Source organism: Cynocephalus volans, chromosome 3, assembly GCF_027409185.1.
Source record: "Cynocephalus volans isolate mCynVol1 chromosome 3, mCynVol1.pri, whole genome shotgun sequence".
Lineage (NCBI taxonomy): Eukaryota > Metazoa > Chordata > Mammalia > Dermoptera > Cynocephalidae > Cynocephalus > Cynocephalus volans.
This window is the reverse complement of record NC_084462.1, coordinates 75,335,329-75,356,919: the sequence shown is the minus strand read 5'-3', so window position 1 is coordinate 75,356,919 and position 21,591 is coordinate 75,335,329. Positions and strand designations below refer to the sequence as shown.

The following is a 21,591-nucleotide window of genomic DNA, read 5'->3' as shown; positions in this document are numbered from 1 at the left end:
GAAAAATTGTGTTAGATTTAGACAAAGGGGGTTTTTCCATTACTAGATTTTCAGAGCAAACAAGAGGTAAGATTACTTAATATTTTAGAGATGACATCCACATATGATAGCCTTTTCTTACCATGATTTGTTTTTGAATATAGCTAAGAAAAGATGAAGCAGAATTATATACAATCCCTCCCACGGATAGTTAAATAAAAATAGACCCTGCATGAACCATCATTCAAGGATAGCTCCCTCACCATGAAATATTCTCCTGAAATGTATTTTCCCAGGAAACCAGACGCCAAAACTTTTTTAAAAATACCAGCATGTATTTCCTGCTTGTTTTATCATGAATTTTGGGTGGTAAACAGTTTTATTATTTTTAGAAAAATAATACATGCTCAGAAAGAAATTCAAATACACTAAAATCGGGAAGAAAGTAAAAATAATCTGAGATCCTTTAAAGACAGCCACTATTAACATTTTGGTGAATGTCCTTCCAACTGTTTCTTTATCCATATATTTATATATAATGAATTCTCATGAAAATAATTTTATATAAATGAGATCATACTATATTTATATATATATATATATGTATCTGCTGTTCAGTAATTTGCTTTTGAATTCAAATGTAATGATGACATCTTTCCATGGCAGTAAGTGAAGGTGTATAATACAGTCATCCCTCAGTATCCATGGGGGACTGGTTCTAGGACCTCCCAAGAACACCAAAACCCACAGATGCTCAAGTCCCTGATATAAAATGGTGTAGTACTTGCACATAACCTCCATATGTACATCTTCCTGTGTACTTTACATCATCTCTAGATTACTTGTAATACTTAATACAATGTAAATGCTATGTAAATAGTTGTTATACTGCATTGTTTAGGGAATAATGACAAGGGAAAAAGTCTGCACCAGTAGTACAGACGCAATTTTTTTCCCAACTATTTTTGATCTGTGGTTGGTTAAATCCAGAGACACTGAACCCATGGATATGGAGGGCTGACTATATTATTTTTAATAAAGTAGTCCCCAGCATCTATATATGTATGTACATATGCATGCAGGTATGTCTATACAGAAACACACAAAACCTGCAATTTTCAGAAATTTGGACTGTTCTCAGTATTCAATATTTTGAACAATGCTGTTAGGAATACCCTTATGTATATTTCTTTCTACACTTATGAGAATTAAAGATTGCAGATGCAATTGAAATTTCAATCAATGTGGTGTTCAAGTTTCCAAAAATGAAGTTTACTAAAGACCCCAGGGCTCAAGCTGCCAAAAACCACACTTCACTCTATACCAAACTTCAAGAAGTGACTGGTTAATTATTCAGAATTGGCAGTGTACCAGGGCTAACAGGACAATCAAACATTACCATAAAAGATAGAGCTTCCTATTCCTTCCTTATGTGTATAAATGATAGGCAAAAATCACCACAAATTTATTATGATCTCCCTTTAAAAACTCAATATCTACACAACCATTAGGACGGCTGTTATCATAAACAGGAAATTACAAGTGTTGGTGAGGATGTGGACAAATTGGACCCTTGTGCTTTGATGGTGGGAATGTAAAATGGTGTAGCTGCTCTGGAAAATGGTATAGTGATTCTTCAAAAACTTAAATATAGAATTACCATGATTCAGCAATTCCACTTCTGGGTATATAAACTCCAAAGAATTGAAAGCTGGGATTACATAGCTGCACATCCATGTTTATAGCAGCATTATTCACAATAACTTAAAGGTGGAAACAACTCAAGTGTCCATCAACAGATGAACAAACAAAATTTGGTATACATACACATACAATGGAATATTATTCAGCCTTAAAAAGGAAGGAAATTCTGACACATGCTACAACATGAAAGAAACTTGAAGACACTATGCTGAGTGAAATAAGCCAGTCACAAAGGACAAAAACTGTATGATTCCATTTATATAAAGTACCTAGTACAGTCAAATCCATAAGACAGAAAGTAGAATGGTGGTTGCTAGGTATAGAGAGGAGGAAGGAATGAGGAGTTTAGTGTTTCACAGGTACGAAGTTTCAGTTGGGGAAGATGAAAACTTCTGGAGATGGATAGTGGTGACGGTTATACAACAATGTGGATGCACTGAATGCCACTGAATTGCACATTTAAAGACGGATAGGGCCGCCCGTGGATCACTCGGGAGAGTGTGGTGCTGGTAACACCAAGGCCACAGGTCAGATCCCGTATAGGGATGGCCGGTTGCTCACTGGCTGAGCGTGGTGCTGACAACACCAAGTCAAGGGTTAAGATCCCCTTACCAGTCATCTTTTTAAAAAAAATGGTAAAAATGGTAAATTTTGTATATTATCCCTTATCAGATAATATTATTTTCAAATATTTCCTCCCATTCCGTGGGTTGCCTTTTTACTCTGACAGTATCCTTTGAGGCACAGAAGTCTTACATTTTAAGTCCAACTTACCTATTTTTTTGTTATCTGTGATTTTGGTAACATATCCAAGAAATCACTGCCAAAGCTCTTCCCCTATGTTTTCTTCTAAGAGCTTTATAGTTTTAGAGCTTACCATTTAGTTCTTTGATCCATTTTGAGTTAATATGTGAATACGATGTAAGGTAAGGGTCCAACTTCACTGCATGTGTATATTCAGTTTTTCCAGCACCATTTGTTGAAAAAACTGTCCTTTCCCCATTGAATATTTATTTGTCCTATTTTTAAGACAGACTCCAATGAGGAAGATTCCACAGCGTCCCTTGATAGTTTATGCTGGTATTTAACAAGTTTCATGGTTTGGTAGGTCTTTATATTTAGTTCAAATCTTACTACTGAAACTTAAGACTTTTTCTCTTATGTCCTCAATAACAAGATAAAATAGCTCCTTAATAACCTGTGAATATTATACTATAATAGCTGTCTTCAAATACCAAAACTATTCAATCATTACTTAGACTTTCTTTCTTCAGGCAAAGTAATTTCAATTCCTTTAACCTTTCCTCATTGGTCTTATTTTTTTAATTCTTTGATAATCTTTGAAGGCTCTTTATTGAATCCTCTTGAAGCTTTCTGCATTTTTACTAGATATAGAATCCATAAATCATAGAATTCAGAAATTTCTGAAGTATTCTAGTTTATCCCTCTAACTCCTAGAAAGGTTTTATTTACATTGATTCATGCAGACTGGAATACTTCATATCCCTAAGGAGCTCCATGAAGGAAAAACTCATACGCTTCTTTGAATGTAAAATCAGCAATTATTAGAAATGGACTTCAAGTTTCTCTAGATTCTTATAGTCAAAAGTACATATGACTAATTATACTGTAGAGTCACTTTCTAATTAACTTATCTCTTCAGATAGAGAGGGATCACTCTTGAGAGAGTCTCCATTTGGTTACAGATCTTCCACTATATCACCACCAAAGCAGCCAGTTATAGAATTTGTACTTTAACAATATCACTAATAATTCACACACAAAATACAAACAAAAACAGAGATGATAAATCAACATAGAACTAGAAGTTGATCAAAACACTAGAATAGGGACTGTTCCTCCTGGAGAAACAGCCTTTGGATTCTGACAAACCATAAGGGGCAATGAACTTAAAAACCACAGATCCTTCCTCAAACATAATACTCTCAAACTTCATGCTGGAAACCTTAATAGAAAATATTCAATCTGATCTTCAGTAAGTAGGTTAATAAATAAAAAAAGCAGAAATGCTTTAGAGTTCTAGGACTGAAAGTGGGCATATATCTCATATATACTCAGACATGAGGGCTTTTTATTGCAGACTGATAGACATATGCTTTAGCCAACTCCTTTAGCACATGACTGTAGCCTGCTCAGCCAGCTGGGCTTCAAGGTGCTTTTCTGGAAACACTATGAATAGGGGGCATTGCAATCACTCAGTTTACAGCTTACAGAAGGCAGCAAGATTAGCGGCATGGTGAGAATTTTTTTTTAAAAAAACATTTGTTAGAAAACCTCTCTTAAAAAGAACCCTAGAAATCTGGGTCATGAATAAAGGAGAGGCTCATTACACTACTTTGTTTATTTTGAATATGATTTTTTAAAAGGCATACTCAGAAGTCCAAGAAACGAGAGCCCACAATGAAGATCCAAACAAAGTAGAACTGAGAAAGCAGTAGCAGGGCTTCCTTGAATTTCTGTGCCAGATGCTGATTATATTTCCATAGAGGGCTGGCCATTTGCCAGAATCATGACTATTCTGGAACACACATTCCTGCCTAAAATCCTAAACCAATAGCAGACAGGTACCTTATAAGTATGTGGTGCTTTACGCAAATTTTGCTATTACAATGAAGGGAGCTCAATTACTGCCCTCATATCTCCATTGGAGAAAAGAAGCCCAACAGCAAGGCCCATAGATAAGACTGTTATCCTCTAAAAACCTTTATTAAGACTTATTTGAAAGAGAAATGCAGTACTTAGACACCATACTGGACAGAAAGAACTGTCCCTAACAGAAAGCCTCAAAAGAAGTCCTGATAAATAAATGAACAATGAGAAATATACAGTAATGAGGCAAAATTTTAAAGTGTTTTAGGGGCTGCTTGTTCCTGTTAGCCCCAAATAGAGTTTATTATAACTTATCAGAATAGTAAAACAGAAAAAGTAAAAAAAGCCAAAGTACTAGAGAACACTTTTACAGAATAACCAAATCTCTATAAATAAAAAAAAAAAAGTGGTTAATCCTTTAATATTCAGTCTGAGAGGATATTTGACCTGCATTGTTATAAGCAAGACCTCTCTTCCTGCTCCCATTTCTTCAACAAGAGTTCCAAGTCAAAAAACAAACAAAAAAAATTGGTTCCTTAGAAGTTACTTGCTCTAAGCCCTGTCCACCACTCTGCAGAGAAACCAATCAGATAACTCAGTTCTTTACAGACAACCCTAACTAACTCCTCCACAAAATGATAAGCTGAATGAGAGGAAGAGACCAGCCACAGAACAGATCTAGATGTAGTAAGTGCAATTCATCAGAAAAGAACAGCATTCAATTATCACAAGACATTTCCTTCAACCATTAACTCCTCTGGCTTCCAACTAATAAAGCCCAAACTACCTGTAAATCCTGGGAAACTGATTAGAATTTACAAGGAGGATGAACACTTACCGTTTCATAGAAACTAGTCATACGAAACATTTCATATGACTAAAAATGGTTTTGTATCAACCTTAAATGTAAGATAAAGAATTGTTTCTTCTAAAATTACTAATTGTCAAAAATAATAATAAAATTCTTTTTTAATAGGATGCTATTTTCAATAACTAGTTATTCATAAGATTAGTACTGATATAACCAATTGAAGTCTTTGCTTCTAATTTGAGCACATGTGTTTTTCCACATGAGAGATTTTTAAGGCCAGGATTATATGATAGATATGGTTTTCTTCTGCTAAGTACATTAATAAACATTTAAAAAATGTATCAGTCACGTTCAGGGAAAAAACTAATAAAATTTTCAAATGACTTTATCTTTTTAAGATATCACTGTGCAAAGTAGAGTTCACAGAATTACTAGTTCTTCCAGCTATTTTTTATCAACTAATTTTTGATTCATCATTGCTAACAGTATAGTTAGGTTAGCATCATCTACCTACATAGTGTTATACAGTATACAGTGATTCATCACTGTAACACTATAATTGAAGAAAAATGACTCTGTGGGATCACATGCAAGGAAAAAAATAGCATCAGTATTTTTGTGAATGCTTACAGCTACTTCCCGTAAAAAGATACGAGATGAGAGCACCAAAATATAATTACCACAAATATGGATTCTACTCACCAGTTTGATTGCTACATATTCATTGGTGTAGAGATTTTTACCTAAGGGAAAAGCAGAATGTATATGTTTTAGTGACATTTATTTCGGGAAATGCAAAACAAAATCTTGGCTTACAGGGTCATGAGAAAGGTCACATTCCCAATGCTGTTCACATATATGAAACATGATTTATAAGTGAAAAGCTAAACAGAGATAATGAGATCCAGCAAGATGAGAAAACAGTTTGAGAATTTGAAAATTTAAGCTACAAATGAGAGAAAAAAAAATTTTTTTAAACAAATCTCTCTCCTTCTCCCTCACACCCATGTGTTATTTAATATTTCCCAACCATTAAGCCACCAGGCAAACCAAAAAGAAGAAATGCCAAAGTTCGAAAGATAGAAATTTTAACTCTTGTCACAATAATAAACATAAACCCTCATTCTTCTAACTCACTGACAAATAGGAATTTTATATTTTTTTGTCATGGTATTGTCAACTTTAGATGACATAAAGGATAGTGTGAAATAAAATCAATTAGTGCCCAATCCTCCTTTTAATGAACTCATCTACTCTTTGTAAGTAGATGATTCTCAAAGCTGTTTGACTGTTCACCAAAACTCTATTTCTGTCTCTTTAACTATGTACAGAAAACAGATCTTCACCTGGGTAACACTTAAACATCTCACAGTTCTTCCTGAAATAATTTTTTTCTCTTAACTTCTCTACTTCTATAAATGGAATCGATATTCTCCTAGAAGTCTAGACTAATAACTTGGAGTGATGATGAGGATGAGAACGACAACTATCACTTAATGGCCCATATTATATGCTGGGTATTAGCTCCTCTCACTTCCCCACCCCCCACGGATCCTTGAAGCCTTAACTTTAATTCCTCCTGAATGCTTAGTACATACTGTATAGTTTAGCCACTACACTGGACTTCATATTGCTTATATGTTTGCTCTATCTTTTCCAGCTACAGAATAAATATCTTAAGGGTAGGGATTGTATCTAATAGTTTTCTGGGTGTCCTGTGGTGTTTAGGACCATATTCTGCCCATCTCAAACACTCAAAACCTTGCCTGATTAAAAGTTAGTGACATGTACAGTATGACTACTTTTAAAATAATACACACAAATAAATATTATATTTCTATATATACATAGCTGAATATATATGCATGGAAAAGGATATAGAAAGATGTACATTAAGGTATTAAAATGATTGTTTCTAGTATTTTCTGATTTTTATATAACACACATTGTCTTAAAGTAAAAAAAAAAAAAAAAAGAAAGAAAGAAAAACACTTCATTTTGGCAACAGAAAGCTGCCTGCAATACAAGTTCTCATTTTCCAAACTCAACACTACAGAAGGCCCTTTTCAATATAACTACATCATTATACTTTTAATACTGCTGTCAGGTTGCTAAGTACCTTTATGTTTCAAAATGTATACTAATTCAGGAACAATTTTGTCTACAAATAACAATAAAAAAGACTTAGGTTGACAAACACCTAGGAAACCACTGTAAGGTGAACAACTTTTTAAGGAAGCACTAGTAGAAAATAGGTATTTCTCCCTCTATCTATGATCAATTGCATTAAGCTTCTAAAAGTTAGTGTTTCTGATTAATGTTCCAACCAAAACCAAAAATTTAAAAAAATTTTTTTTTAATTTTTTAAAAATATATTTTATGAAATTGAGAAAGGGAGAGTTGTAACTAAGAGAGGAACAGATGAGGTAGTAACAAGCAGCTGACTCCCAGGCAGATTAAAACTTCAATTTGGCCAAGGATTTCTTCTACACCAGATACAATGTTGCACAAAGATTTTTCAGGAGAGCTCTTCCTGGTTCTGCATAAGTACTGTTACTGTGACTTAAAATCAATTTTAACACAGGGCTGAATCCTAAGAACTTATTAGCACTGCTTAAAAGAGAAAGGTCAGGTTATAAAAGTTTAAAATGATAAATGTGTTTGGGAGTCTTTATGAATTGTTGACATCCCCCCTCCCAGTTTTGGCAATAAGAATTGATGGGAGGGTGGGGGTGGACACATGCTGGTAAGTTACTCAGTTGGTTAGAGCATGGTGCTGATAACACCAAGGTACAGGGTTTTAATTCCTGTACCAGCCAGCTGCCAAAAAAAAAAACACAAACAAAAAACACCCTAAAAACCAAAAAAGAATTACTGGGGGTTGGGGAAGTACAGGCACCAAAATTTACCCCTTACTCAGAATACAGCATGCCTGTACTGTTAAAGAATTAATTCAATATTTAAAATATATGCTTTAATGTAACAGACCTTCAGTTCAACAGATACAATATTTAAGGTGAACTGAGGTGGTGGGGTATGTGCAGCAGAGTAATAAACCTACAATCTGATCTGTGAGCAAAAAGAGAAGGCGATTACCAATCAGAGAGGTTGGGAGAGCCAGGAAAGTGTCAAGAAGGAAATTCTTTCCTTTCTCAGCTCCCCGTACCGCCCCCCCCGCCCCCGCAGCCTTAAATAATGAGTAGGATTTTAGCAGTTGAAGAAGATATGAGGACATCTCAAGGAGAAGAAACTGCACAAGCAAACATAAAAATGAGAGAGTAGACGGTGTAGGCTGAGAATGGTGGATGGTCTAGGGTGATGAACCACAAGACAGGATCAGGAAGGAGTGAAGATGGGCAAGAGGTGGTTAGGACCGCAAGAGACTGGAAAAGTAAGGTTGAGTCCACATCAGGAAAGCCCTCAATGCCATCTTAAAGCTTAATATGAAAGGTTTTTGAGAAGGGTAGTGACATGATCACATCTGTGATTTTGCAATAAACACTTGTGAGGCAGTATAAAAAATTTACTAGAAAAATTAGAAACCACAGGTTGGGGAAAGCATCTGAATATTTAATAACCAAAATATGAAGATATGAGACATCTAAGATGATCAACCCTCTGTTCTTACCCTTCAGAGACTGTACTCCAGCTCCTTACACAGGACCTTGCATGTGGTGGCTCAAAAGTTTGTCAAAGAAATCATATAACGTGATGAATGTTAAAACAGAAATATGAATGAGTCAGCAGAAAAGTTTGGATGGGGGGTATAACACATTTGCGCACAAGTGGAACTTGAAGTGAGTCTTGAAGGATGAACAGAGGGGAGAATAAGGAGCGTTTCCTACAAAAGAAATGCCAATTTGAACAATGATGTGGAGAAATTGTAGGGACCCAAATGCCCCAAAGGATCACACCCCATCACATAAGCCCTTCTCGGCCACACCCCATCATGGCGCTGGTTGCCCTTCTCTTCCGTATTCTCCTTCCCGCCGGCTCGAATTACACACCAGTCAGCTCCCCCCAAACCCCATGCGGTATGCTAAGTAGGGATTGTATTTTAAGCCAATCAGCTTTCCCCTTAAAGCCCTATATATGTGTGTGTGCTGCCTAATAAACGGGCTCTCTCCGGTGGATCGTCAACTGGTGTCGACTCTTCCTTTCAGAAATGATATACAATGCACAGAATTTGACATACTGTGAATAGAGCCATATAATCTGAGCACACAGTATGTGGGAAGAAATGATGAGAAGTAAAACCAAAAAGATCAACTAGGGACAGGTTGCGAATAATCTTGAATGACAGCTTCATACTCTGAGGTATGCACACCCAAGGGTACATGGAGATGTGCCAGGGCATTTGCATACTAAGCTATAGGACATATAAGACACAATTTTCTTGGATCATCATTTTCATTTGAAGATTTGAAGAAAAACTTTTTAATATAAAAACAAACTTCCTATATTATAGAAATTGTGCTTAGATTTCTTTTGAAGGAAAAATGCAACAGTTCAAAGAAATACCAGGCACTTATGAGTCTATTTCTTCCACATGGGGTCTTGAGGGGTCTCACCATTCAGTAACCTTTTTCTTATTTTCCCTCTGGTCAGCTGGGTGGCCACTTTTCACAGTGCAGTTGATTTTGAACTAAGCTTTCTGTTTTTATCCCTTCTGCATCCCATTTTCTGAAGTTTCTAGTGTCTCCAATTTCTGAGTCTATCTGATATATTTTATGGTATAAACTGGCTTGTCCCTTCAGGCACTCAGCTTTCTCTAGGGCGTTAAATCAGTTACCACTTAACTATCTGCCTTCCAGATTCAAAAATACTAACATTTCTCATCTGTTTTCATCTTATCTTCTAGTTTTTCAGTTCCTTGTGGTTTTATGTTTTTTTAAAAAAATCCCTTTTCTAAATATACTTTTTAAAGTCTGAAAACTTAAAGACTGAGAGAGTACCCAGTTCCATAAACTTCCACATCTAACTAGTTATACACATATCTTTTTTACCTCCACTAGGCAATAAATTTCCAGAGAACAAGAATGTTCAATTCATCATTTTATCCGTAGCAACAAACATAGTATCTGACATTAGTAGGTAACAGATGTTTGCTGAATGAACCAAATTGACTTGATATATGTTAGTAGGTTCTTATGAGAAAGTTCTAGGGCAACAAAAAAGGAAGGCTAGTTTAGAATCAGATTATGGATAATCTGAAATGTAAATATAGAAGTTTTGACTTCATTTCTCAGCTTGCTGTAAAACCACCAAAGGTCTTGTGCTAAGAAAAAAAGCAAAAGGTGACAATTATTTTTAAAATATTAATTGGCAGGGGGAGACCTCATGGGAAAAAAAAAAAAATAAATAAAATATTAATCAGTCCCAGTGTACAAAACAGAAGAGAAAGGAATAACTAGAAAGAAGATGGGACATTTTTATACCAGAACTTTGAAGAATAACTTCTCTCTCACAGAGTGGTTATGAGGATTACATGAAATAGAATATGTGAAAATTCTAATTTCTATTATTTCTATTATTGTTGCAGTTCTAAGGTAATAATTCCTGAAGAGGAGGACTAAAAAAAATAGGATTTATAGGCAAGCCATGCTGAAGAAAAAACTAACAACCTTTGTATTACATGTAAATGTGAGGGATAAGGAAAACAGAAAGGTCAAAAAATGATGCTCTTAATTAATGGAGAACAAAAGGAGCTAGGAGAGTAGGCAATTAACATTCCACTCTACCATGATGTTGTCCTTCATGGTTTCACTAAACCTCAAAGTGATAGACAAATTATGAATTGCCTCTCAGCTTCAATTTTTGTATCTATATAAAAGAATAAAATTGTGGACTTGTAATAAATGAGACAGCCTGTGTAACATCAAACATGGTGGATGAAACATCACAAAACGTTAGCTTGCTTGTGTTTGCTTACTTTCTCTAAAGGCACCAAAAAAAGTGAATAAATGTCACTCTCTTACTATCTTTATTACCAAGAAGCACTGGAGGTGACTGGATAATTCTCCTAAGCACTGGAGGTGACTGGATAATTCATTTCACAAATGAATTCCTTTGCCAGGGGGCAAATGCATCATTAAAACTGAACAGGCCAACACAAAATGCAGCCATGTGGAAGTGTAGACAATCATCTAAGCCACCATCCTCTGTAGTATCAGTACTCAGAAATTTTGCTCGGGAAGAATTTAATTATAAAGACTGAAGGTTAAAATCCTGCCCATTTAAGATGAACAACTGTTTCAGCTAAAAATATAAAATAAAAATATGTCAATAACTGTGAGAAAGGCAAGCAGTTTAATGGCCAGAAAAATGCTGTCAATGAGTTGGCACAATCCCAAGCACTCAAAGCTTTTAGTATCTGTTGCACAAAATCCACAATGTTTCCCAAGCTCACTTCCTGGCTATGGGTTCTTTTATTGTTAATGGAGAAGAAGCTGCATTATATAGTAGTTTTTAGAGCTTAATATCTAAACTCAGCCCTTCTGAAGCAGCAGTCCTAAATGCAATGCTGCCCATGAAACCCTCTGCACGAAGACTTCCTGTTTCAGTAAGTTACCTACAGAGACAACATTTACTGTAAGCTTCATCAGACACAGCATTATTTCTAAGAACCAGCAGGTCTCAGTTTTCAGAGCCACACTGATAAAGGGACATACAGCCTCGGGTTCCCAGTTTAGTTAGATATCTAGCTGTCACATTTTCTTGCCCTAAAGTGAAAGTAGTACATGTATAAATTATTACCTGGAACTTGTAAAAAGACAAACTTGAGTTAAAATAAGTAACCACTTGTACATAACTTAGATTGGTTACTATGTCTATTTAGGGCAAAGAGAAAGGTCAGTCTACTGCCTCTTCCACCCAGACAGCTTCTCTTAAAGTGGGCAGTATGATTAGGGGTGAGAAAATAATAAACGGCACTACAATTTTAAAGAAAAAAGCCAGAGGACTTTTTTGTTTTTATTAACATAATACTATTAGTACATTAGAATACTATGCAGAAACATTTCCCAAATGGTTAGCAGTTAACAGCAAGGATAATTTCTTCTTTTGCCAAATTTTTCAAAGGTATTACCTATCAACAACCTTAAGTAATTTATCATAAAAAAAACTTATTAAAGGTTGCTTAACACCACTAGTGATGACAGAGCATGTTTATTATTAACAAAATAGACAATGCTAAAATATTTTCTAAACTGCAGGACATGATCAATTAGTGGGATGTGAAGTAAATAAATACATTCAAATATTTATTTTAAAGAACATCTTAACCAACACATTCTTTAAAGAATGAAAGTATAAAATAAAAATCAGAGTACATTAAAATTAGGGTATTACTTCATAAAACTTTTCAGATACATATATATTGTGTGTATACTGTATATTGTATACATAATATTCATTTTTTAGTGTGGACTGTAGTCAAAAAAGAATAAAAGCCATCAATAACAACCTTCTGAAAAACAGTTTCAATTATTTCATTTCGAGATGAAAAGCTTAGGTCAGTGATTGGACTAGCATCTAGAACTTTCCTAAAGTATATTAAACATGATATTCTGATCAATCTGTTAGCAAAAAAAAAAAAATGAGGGTGTTTCCAGCAGCTGAAAGTCAGGAAAAGGAAGAAGTGGAAGTCATTTATAAATAGGGTCAAAGTGAGACCCACACCCCACTTTCAAGACCGTGAGTCTGTGCAGTTTCAAGGGCCTATGATTTACAAAGCAAGTGTGTAAAACTTTCTACATTATAGTGGGGGAAAAAACTGAAATGAATCACTCCAAAAAGCATGAAACTCTGCACCAGAAAAATATTGAAGTACTTCTATTTATTTTTTAATTCTATTATGCAGAACTTCAAAGGTATAGGATTCTGCCCCATGTAACCTCACCCAATTTCAGTAACTGATTTATTTTAAAACAAATTCCAGATGTTATATCATTTCATCTGTAAAAATTTCATTATGGATCTCTAATAGAATGGAAGTACTTTTTCAAAACAGATGGATTATTTGTTATTTGAAGACATCTGCAGTATCAATGTGGAAAATAAAAGACCACATAGAAACCAACTGAAATGCAGAAGATGAAAATACCAGTGAGACATTTCAGCCACCCAGGTAGAAGACAAGCGTCCAAAAGGTCTTTTGAAAAGTAAAATGGTGAATGTGAAAAAACAATTATGAACAGAGTTCAAGGTAAAGCAATAAATTCCAGAAGAACTAAAACCATGGATTGTCAATGACCTGAACTTGATCACCAGGCAAAATAGCCAAATATATTTTCCTGCCTATAAGAATGCAGATCTCCATTCTACATGGTAATGCAAGTTTTGAGAGGAAATACACATGTTACAGTGAAGTTGTAGCAGGGGTAAAAGAGTATTTACATGTAAAATTAGGCACTCAACTAACGCACAGTTTTGGAGAAGCCATAATATGAGAACTTTGTAAATACCACTGATGCTATGCATTTCTCATTCTAATGAAAGTATTTATGTAAATAGGAGCAATGTTAACCTACATATTTCTAATTTTTTAAAAAAGTCTGGCTTTACTTAATTATTTGGACCATTTACTGAGGAGTCTGGCACATAATTTTTAGCTTTGTTTAGAGCCAGTGATTGTGAAGTGGCTCCTCCTGAGGAATGTTGGAAAGCTGTGTGAAGGTCAATGACACATATTGTTAACATTAAAAAAAAAAAAATTTAATCCTTTTGCACAAATGATGTGCCTTTTTTGTAATTTTGTTTTACATTTACCCCTTTTATTGAGGTATAACTTACATGCAGTAAGTGCACAAATGTTAAGGGTACAGCTCAGTGAATTTTTATATATCCATACATACTCCCTGTAACCGCCATTTGGAGACAGAGTATTTTCAGCACCCCAGAAGGCTTTCTTGTTCCTCTTCCCAATCAATAATTCCCATTTATTACCACCCAAACTGATCTGCTTTGACCACTACTGTAAGAGATCAGTTTTGCTTATTTTGAACATCATATGGATGGAATTATACAACAATTAATCCGTTGTGTCTGGATTCTTTTCCGTGAAACTACGTCTGTGAAATTCATCCATTCTGTTGCATGTATTAGTAATTCATACCTTTTCATTACTATATGGTATTCCATTGTATGAATATACCAAAATTTATTTATCTGTTCTATCAATGATAGACATTTGGGTTGGTTTGGCCATTACAAATAATGCTGCTATGTACATTCTTAAACATATTTCTTGGTGCACATATGCATTTTCTTGAGTACATGTCCAGAGTTAAATTTCTGGGTCATAGAGTATTCATATGCAGAAATAAATAAAGTGTCTGTCACCTGATGAATGAATAACAAAATGTGGTATATCCTACTAAAGTGGTCCATAGTAAAAAAAAAATGTCTTCCTACATCAGAGGACCATACTGTTAATCAAAAAAAAAAAAAAAATATATATATATATATACACACAAACAAATATGTATAAATACACGTATGTACATACATGCTCAGGTTTCAGGGTGTTCAAGTCTTTTTTTTTTTTTTTTTTTTTGCGTAAGGGAAATAAACTTATCAAATTCACTTTGCATTCCACCTAGCAACATACTGGGAAAAGACAATCCTTCTCAGGAAAAAGTCTTTGGGGAGTGTGAGTTCAGCTGATAGAATAACTACGTCACTGGCCACCCAGGACAACCAGGGCAAAATAGGTAGTTACCCCATTCAGGCCTATCTTTCCTCATATTTTATCTTACTTCAGAATTGCTGTTTCGCCCTCCACATCAAAACTCTATTCTGTTGATGACTTAAGCTCAGCAATAAGAAGCAACCAATTTAATTCCACTTATAATAGCCAAGAGACGGAAGCAACACAAATGTCCACTGATAGACAAATGAGTAAACAAAATGTTATATATATACTTGCAATGGGATATTATTCAGCTTCAGAAAGGAAGGAAATTCCGGTACACGTTATAATATGGATGAACCTGGAGGACACTATACTAAGTAAAATAAGCTTATCATAAAAAGACAAATTACTGAATGATTCCACTTATATGAGATACCTAAAGTAGTCAAATTCATAGAGACAGAAAGTAGAATGGTAGTTACCAGAAGAGAGGGAAAACAGGGAGTTTTTAATGAGTACAGAATTTCAGATTTGCAAGATGATGAACTCAGAATTACATTGGGAAGTTTGCATATCAGTTTTAACAAAGCCTATCTACTTTTTTCCTAACAGCTTTTGAGATATAAATCATACCATACAATTCACTCACTTAAAAGTGTACAATTCAGTGGGTTTTAGAATGCTCACAGAGTTAAGCAACTACAACTACAATCAATTTTAGAACATTTCCATCACCTCAAAAAGAAACCCCATACTCTTTAGCTATTCCCTATACCAGCCCTAAGAAACCACTAATCTACTTTCTGTCTCTACATATTTACCTATACTGGACATTTCATATAAATGGGATCACATTATATGTCATCTTTCGTGACTGGTTTCTTCTACTTAACATGATGTTCTAAAGGTTTATCCATGTTGTAGCATGTATCTTCATTCCTTTTTACGGCCAAATAATACCACATTTTGTTTATCATCAGGTGATAGACATTTAGCTTGTTTCCACTTTTTGAGGAACTGCCAGATTGTTCACCAAAGTGTCTATACCATTTTACACTCCCAACAGTAATGTGTAAGGACTCTGATGTCTACACATCCTCCTTAGCCAACACTTGTTATTACCTGATTTTAGCCAACCTTGTGTGGGCTGCCTTTTTACTTTCTTGATGTGTTCTTTGTAACAGAAGTTTTTAATTTTAAAACTCCAATTTATCTATTTTTTTTCTTTTACTGTTTGTATTTTTGGTGTCATATCTAAGAATCCACTGACAAATAGGAAGGCAGTAAGATTTACCCTTATGTTTTCTTCTAGGAGTTTTATAATTTTGGCTCTTACATTTAATCCTTTCATCCATTTTGGGTTAATTTTTATGTATGGTATGAGGTATGGGTTCAATGTCAATCTTTTGAATGTTGTCACCCAGTTGTCCCAGTACCATTTGATGAAAAAATTATTTCCCTATTGAATGCTTGTCAAAAAGCAGTTGACTACAGATTCACAGCTAGATTCTCAAATCTATTCCATTGCTCCATATGTCTATCCTCATTCCAGTACCACACTGTCTGGATCACTGCTGCATTTGTAATCAGTTCTGAAATCAAAAGTATGAGTCATCCAGCTTTGCTCTTTTTCAAGATTGTTTTGGCTCTTCTCGGTCCCTTCCAATTCCATATGAACTTTAGGATAAGCCTGTCAAATTCTACAAAGAAGCCAGCTGGAATTCTGATAGGGATTGTGCTAAATCTGTCTTTCAGTTTGGGGAGTACTGCCATCTTAATGATGTTAAGTCTTAAGATCCATGAACACATGTATTTAGGCCTTCTTTAATTTCTTCTTTAATGTTTTATAGCTTTCAGAGTACAAATTATGCACTTATTTTGTTAAATATATCACTAAGTATTTTATTCTGTTTGATGCTATTGTAAGTAAATGGAACTGTTTTCTTAATTTCATTTTTGGGTGAAATACCCACACTTTTGCATAACACTGATTTAGACCTCATCTCTCATGATCCATTCCCAGAGCACATTATGTCTTTTTTTTTTTTTTTTTTTTTGTGACCGGCGCTCAGCCAGGGAGTGCACCGGTCATTCCTATATAGGATCCGAACCCGCGGCAGGAGCGTCGCCGCGCTGCTAGCGCAGCACGCTACCGAGTGCGCCACGGGCTCAGCCCCACATTATGTCTTTTAATTAGAGTCATATTAGTATCTCTTAAATGTCAATTAAAGAACTCTTTTATATAAATGAATTTTCCAGATATGTGACAGTCCTTCAATAAAAGTTAAAAAGTAAAATTACTTATGATAGAAATGTTTCTAAAGTTCCAGGTTTCAGAAAGAGAAAATGACTTTTTTTTCTTGGTGAATCTGGTCAATATGAACAATAATTATACTACACCAATTGACTGACACCCTTTGGGGTTAATGAAATATATAGGGCTATTCCGCCCATGCTGTTCTACTTTGTGTAGTTTGTCCTCTGCCTTGCTATCAGTCTGCCAGTGATCACTTCTTAAAACATGTAGTGTCCCTCTCCTTCTGCGTTTCTAGTCTAAGGAAGACTAAGAAAATGAATAAATTTACTAGAAATGTATATAAAATCAGAACACAGAGGCTCTGAAGAAAAGACTGAAGGTCTAGAGTACAGAAACTTTTGGGTACATAGATTCTAAGATATTTATTTTAGCTACTAAGAGGTTTTAGATTTTTATTGCTGTTTTGGTTTGCTTCCTAGTCCTCACCTTTGTTCCAGAGAGCTGGAGCTTGTTAAGACTAATGATACCATGTAAAGTTTTACTAAAAATTTCAGCAAATGTAATTTATAATTCTGATTTAAATTACTGTTAGCTTATATTCTATATAGATGTCTGTAAAAAAAAAAAAAAAAGGCTACATGTAGTCTTAATAAAACTGTAGAAAAATATACTTGTATCACCGATGTGTAAATTCCCTGCCCTATACATATATACACAAACACACACATAATAAAAATAATTTATCCAGTAAGCTATAGAGGAAGATGTTATATTTTAATAATAATCTATCTTTATAAAAATATTTATTACTTGTCTGTATCAAAGTACACATACACATATGCACACAACTCAACAAAGAATTTGCTCTAATTTTTTATGATGTTACAATACTATCTACTAAAAACTCAAAAAAACAACAAACAAAACAATATAAAAAGTTTCATGAATTGGAATTATCCTAAAGCTCTCTATAGCCTAGATGTTCTAATCTAAACAACCTAATTATCATTCAGGTTAACCCATCCCTGAAGTAGTTTATAAAGACTAACAAGTATAAAAAGTAGCATTACAACCTCAAAAAGGGCCCCACTCTGTTGAGATATCAAGAACGTGTTAACTTCTAGTTCCACAGTATAAACACTACTAGGAAAGCCTTTTCATAAAAAAAAAAAAAAAAAAAAAACACTGAAAATTACTGAAATCACATTACTGTTTCAGCTTTTTGCCATCCTGACAAACTGGAGGAATTTCTACTATTATTCTTTAGATATGAGCACCACTGGATAAAAAAACAGATTGCTCCCTGTTTTCAAAATACAGAAAGATGACCTTTTATGGGAAGAGGAAGTAAGATCACTCTATAGTTAATTTATCTTCTCCAAGGGGGGGAAAAGGTAAGATGACATGTAATTCCTTCCAAATTTTTTCATGAACTACCAAAAAAAAATCCAAAATCTGTATCATGGTCCACAGTTAATCAACAGGCTCTGCTCACATCTCTAGCCTCATTTCCCAACACTAATTCTCCATACTAAACCATCCCTGTGTACCTTAGTCACACACACTTCCAGTAACACTGAAGTTCATTATGATTTCTTGTGGCTCTGTGTCTCATGCCTCTATGCCTTTGTATGGTGTTGATTGCTATTCTTAGAATGTTCTCCCCCTACCATTACATCCCCTGCCACCAGCTTTTTCTCCTTACTCTCCAATTCTAGCTTTAAAGATTCAATTTAAAGTGTCTTATTTGTGCAGGCTTTCTGCCATTTGAAAATTCCAGCAGACATTATTCTCTTTCTAAGCTACCATTATATCATGTATATATTTTCTATCATGTTACTTAACTACATTGCAGTATAGTTATTAATTTACAAGTGTGATTCCCCAAAGAGTGAACTCCCCGAGAGCAAGGCATGTCTTATTTATGATCTTTGTACCCTCAGGACGTAGCTAAATGCCTGCCAAAAAACTGATGCTCGATATAATTTGTTAAATGAATAAATGGCTAAGTAATTAAGGAAATCTATGCCTAGCCTTTTATTTGAATAAGGTACAGTGTTTATAATATCCTCCACTTTAGGGCCGAGCCCGTGGCGCACTCGGGAGAGTGCGGCGCTGGGAGCGCGGCGACGCTCCCGCCGCGGGTTCGGATCCTATATGGGAATGGCTGGTGCACTCACTGGCTGAGTGCCGGTCATGAAAAAGACAAAAAAAAAAAAAAAAAAAAAAAAAAAATCCTCCACTTTAGTTTTACTTTAAATTTCAAAATGTATACTTTGCAATAAGTAATTTACTGATGTTGTTCCTCACCTCTGGAAAATTTGTGAAGATTAAAGTTGGGGATGGTCCTCCACAGAAACTAGATAGTGTTACTTAAAGAAAAGATCATTAGCTATCACATTATACTTTATTTCACCTTTGGAATTACACACTTAATTTAATGCCCTTTTTAACTTTTCTTTTTTCAGCATGTGGTATTTTAACTGTATACTTAGCCAATAAGTGGTAAGACTACATGGTTTATAACAGAAATATGTGTTTGGGATGCCCCAGATCTGTGTTCTAGTTCCAATTACGTGGCAAAGCGGTTGTTTTCCTTAGACCAAGTCATTTAATTTCGAATTTCTCTCATCTTTAACATATGATGGTTGGACTAACAATGCCAAAACATTATAGGTCTAAAACTTAAGTAATTTTGACTCTTGTTGATCTGGGCTTTATATCTGTACAAAATCAGTCAAAGTTACCATGAGCTTTTTGCAAGCCATGGCTCTTTCTTGTCTCATACTAAGCTCACACTCATCTTTTTCAACTTAACTGTTGTTAATCTAGTTGTCAGATTCAAAATTGTATAGTAGGGTTTGTTAACCATGGTCAGGACTTTTGTTCAACTCATTGCTTATTTAAGATAATGTTGAATCTTGATCCTGTTGACCAGTGTGTTAGCTGCCCTACCCAAAGCACTGTGTTGTATACAGATTTCATCAGTATGTTCAAAGCTCTCAATCCAATCCCCTGTTGAAATGGATGAAACCAAAATACAGAACTCTATTGTTCAGCATCAAGGATGGAAATGACCTATTAACAATTCTCTTTGGTGAAGATGGTTAAAAGAACTACAAATCTACTTAAATATCTTAGCACTCAGCTCACTCTTCTACATATGTTAGCAGAATATCACAAAAGTCAGTCAAACAAATGCCGTGCTGAAATAAAAATTTATAAGACATCTAGTTTAACATAGCAGATAAAATGTAGGCAGTTAGCTCTATTACTTTCCAAAATCCCACTGAAAAGACAAAAGAAATACAAAAGGACAAAAAGTATAGGTGAGGAAACAACAGATTGGAGATGTCAACAACATTTTGGAAGATGAAAAATGAATAGACAAATGGTAACTGACTAAGCAGAACTGACAATGCTGATGCACAGCAGAAAAGGAAACTAAATGCTATATTACTTAATACTGACAGAAATCTTACAATTCTGTTGGAGACTTAAAGGGCAAGAATTAATAAAAGGTATTTAAATAACTAAAAAAAAATTTTTTTTTTTTTTAAGTATCAGAGATTTTTAATTCTGATGGAAAGAAGGATGTGGTCATACCAAAAAGGAAATACAACAATAGTGCTCTCATGGCTCAGCTGTGAACAATATTTCCACAGCCATAATACTGTAAATGTAGAAAAATGGTTCAACCAAAATAAGTATATTGGGAGAACATGGAGATGGAGAATGTATGCATGTGATTGGGGATGGCATGTATGAAAAAATCAATAAATAATATCTAATATTGAAAAAATCAAGAAATAATAATAATAATTAGAAATAAGAAGGTATCTAGAGGACATGGTTAAAAGAGTTAGTCCACCTGCCTGTAGGGGTCAGGAATTTAAAATCTACATAACATGGCTAACTTAATTAAAAATAAATTGTAAAAAATATATAATATATACCTATGGCACTCTCTTACTGTAGTAACCCCAATTCAGAAAAAACTGGATTAATCTGGTATCATCTGCTCTTAGAAAGCCTATTATGGCTGGCAGTAAGCTCCACCTTCTTTGATAAAAAGCTTTATCTTTTTCTGGAAAAATAAATCATAAGTTCAGACAGTTTTCTCCTTAACATGCATGATGACATCATGTAAATATTGATTCTGAATTTCCCTCATAATCATATATTTCTTCCTATAAACTAATGCTGCCCACAATGATCCTTGTTTCATAGTCTTGCTCAAAAATTCCAAATTGGTTTAGCAATCCTGGAAATTTTACCATTAAATTCTCCCATTTAACTAGCCGAGATGTCAATGCAAAATCCTGCAAGTATCATACCTTCATCACTTCTAAAATTACCATATTAATGTGATGCAGACTATGTGTCAGAGAATATGGTTAAAAAAAACTCTTCGCTCCTACCATTTTTTGATGACTGACAGAATTCTTCCCCAAGATTTGTTAAAGCTGTTTAATCTCAACAAATTGTGCTTGAGTTAGGACTAATAGGTTGCAATTCCAAAAGAAATGTAAACTACAATACTACTACAAACAAGAATTCTATATACATTTGGTGTTCTCCCAAGAAAATTAAAAT

General features: G+C 34.6%; 1 protein-coding gene across 2 annotated transcripts in view; it reads right to left on the bottom strand.

The window, feature by feature from the left end:
* Nucleotides 1–21,591, bottom strand: part of CSNK1G1 (casein kinase 1 gamma 1) — a 176,916-nt gene that overhangs the window by 72,902 nt on the left and 82,423 nt on the right. For both annotated transcript variants that reach the window (XM_063089193.1, XM_063089195.1), the window contains exon 3: nucleotides 5,807–5,847. In XM_063089193.1, coding sequence (XP_062945263.1) covers nucleotides 5,807–5,847 — 41 coding nt within the window. The remainder of the gene's footprint in view (nucleotides 1–5,806; nucleotides 5,848–21,591) is intronic.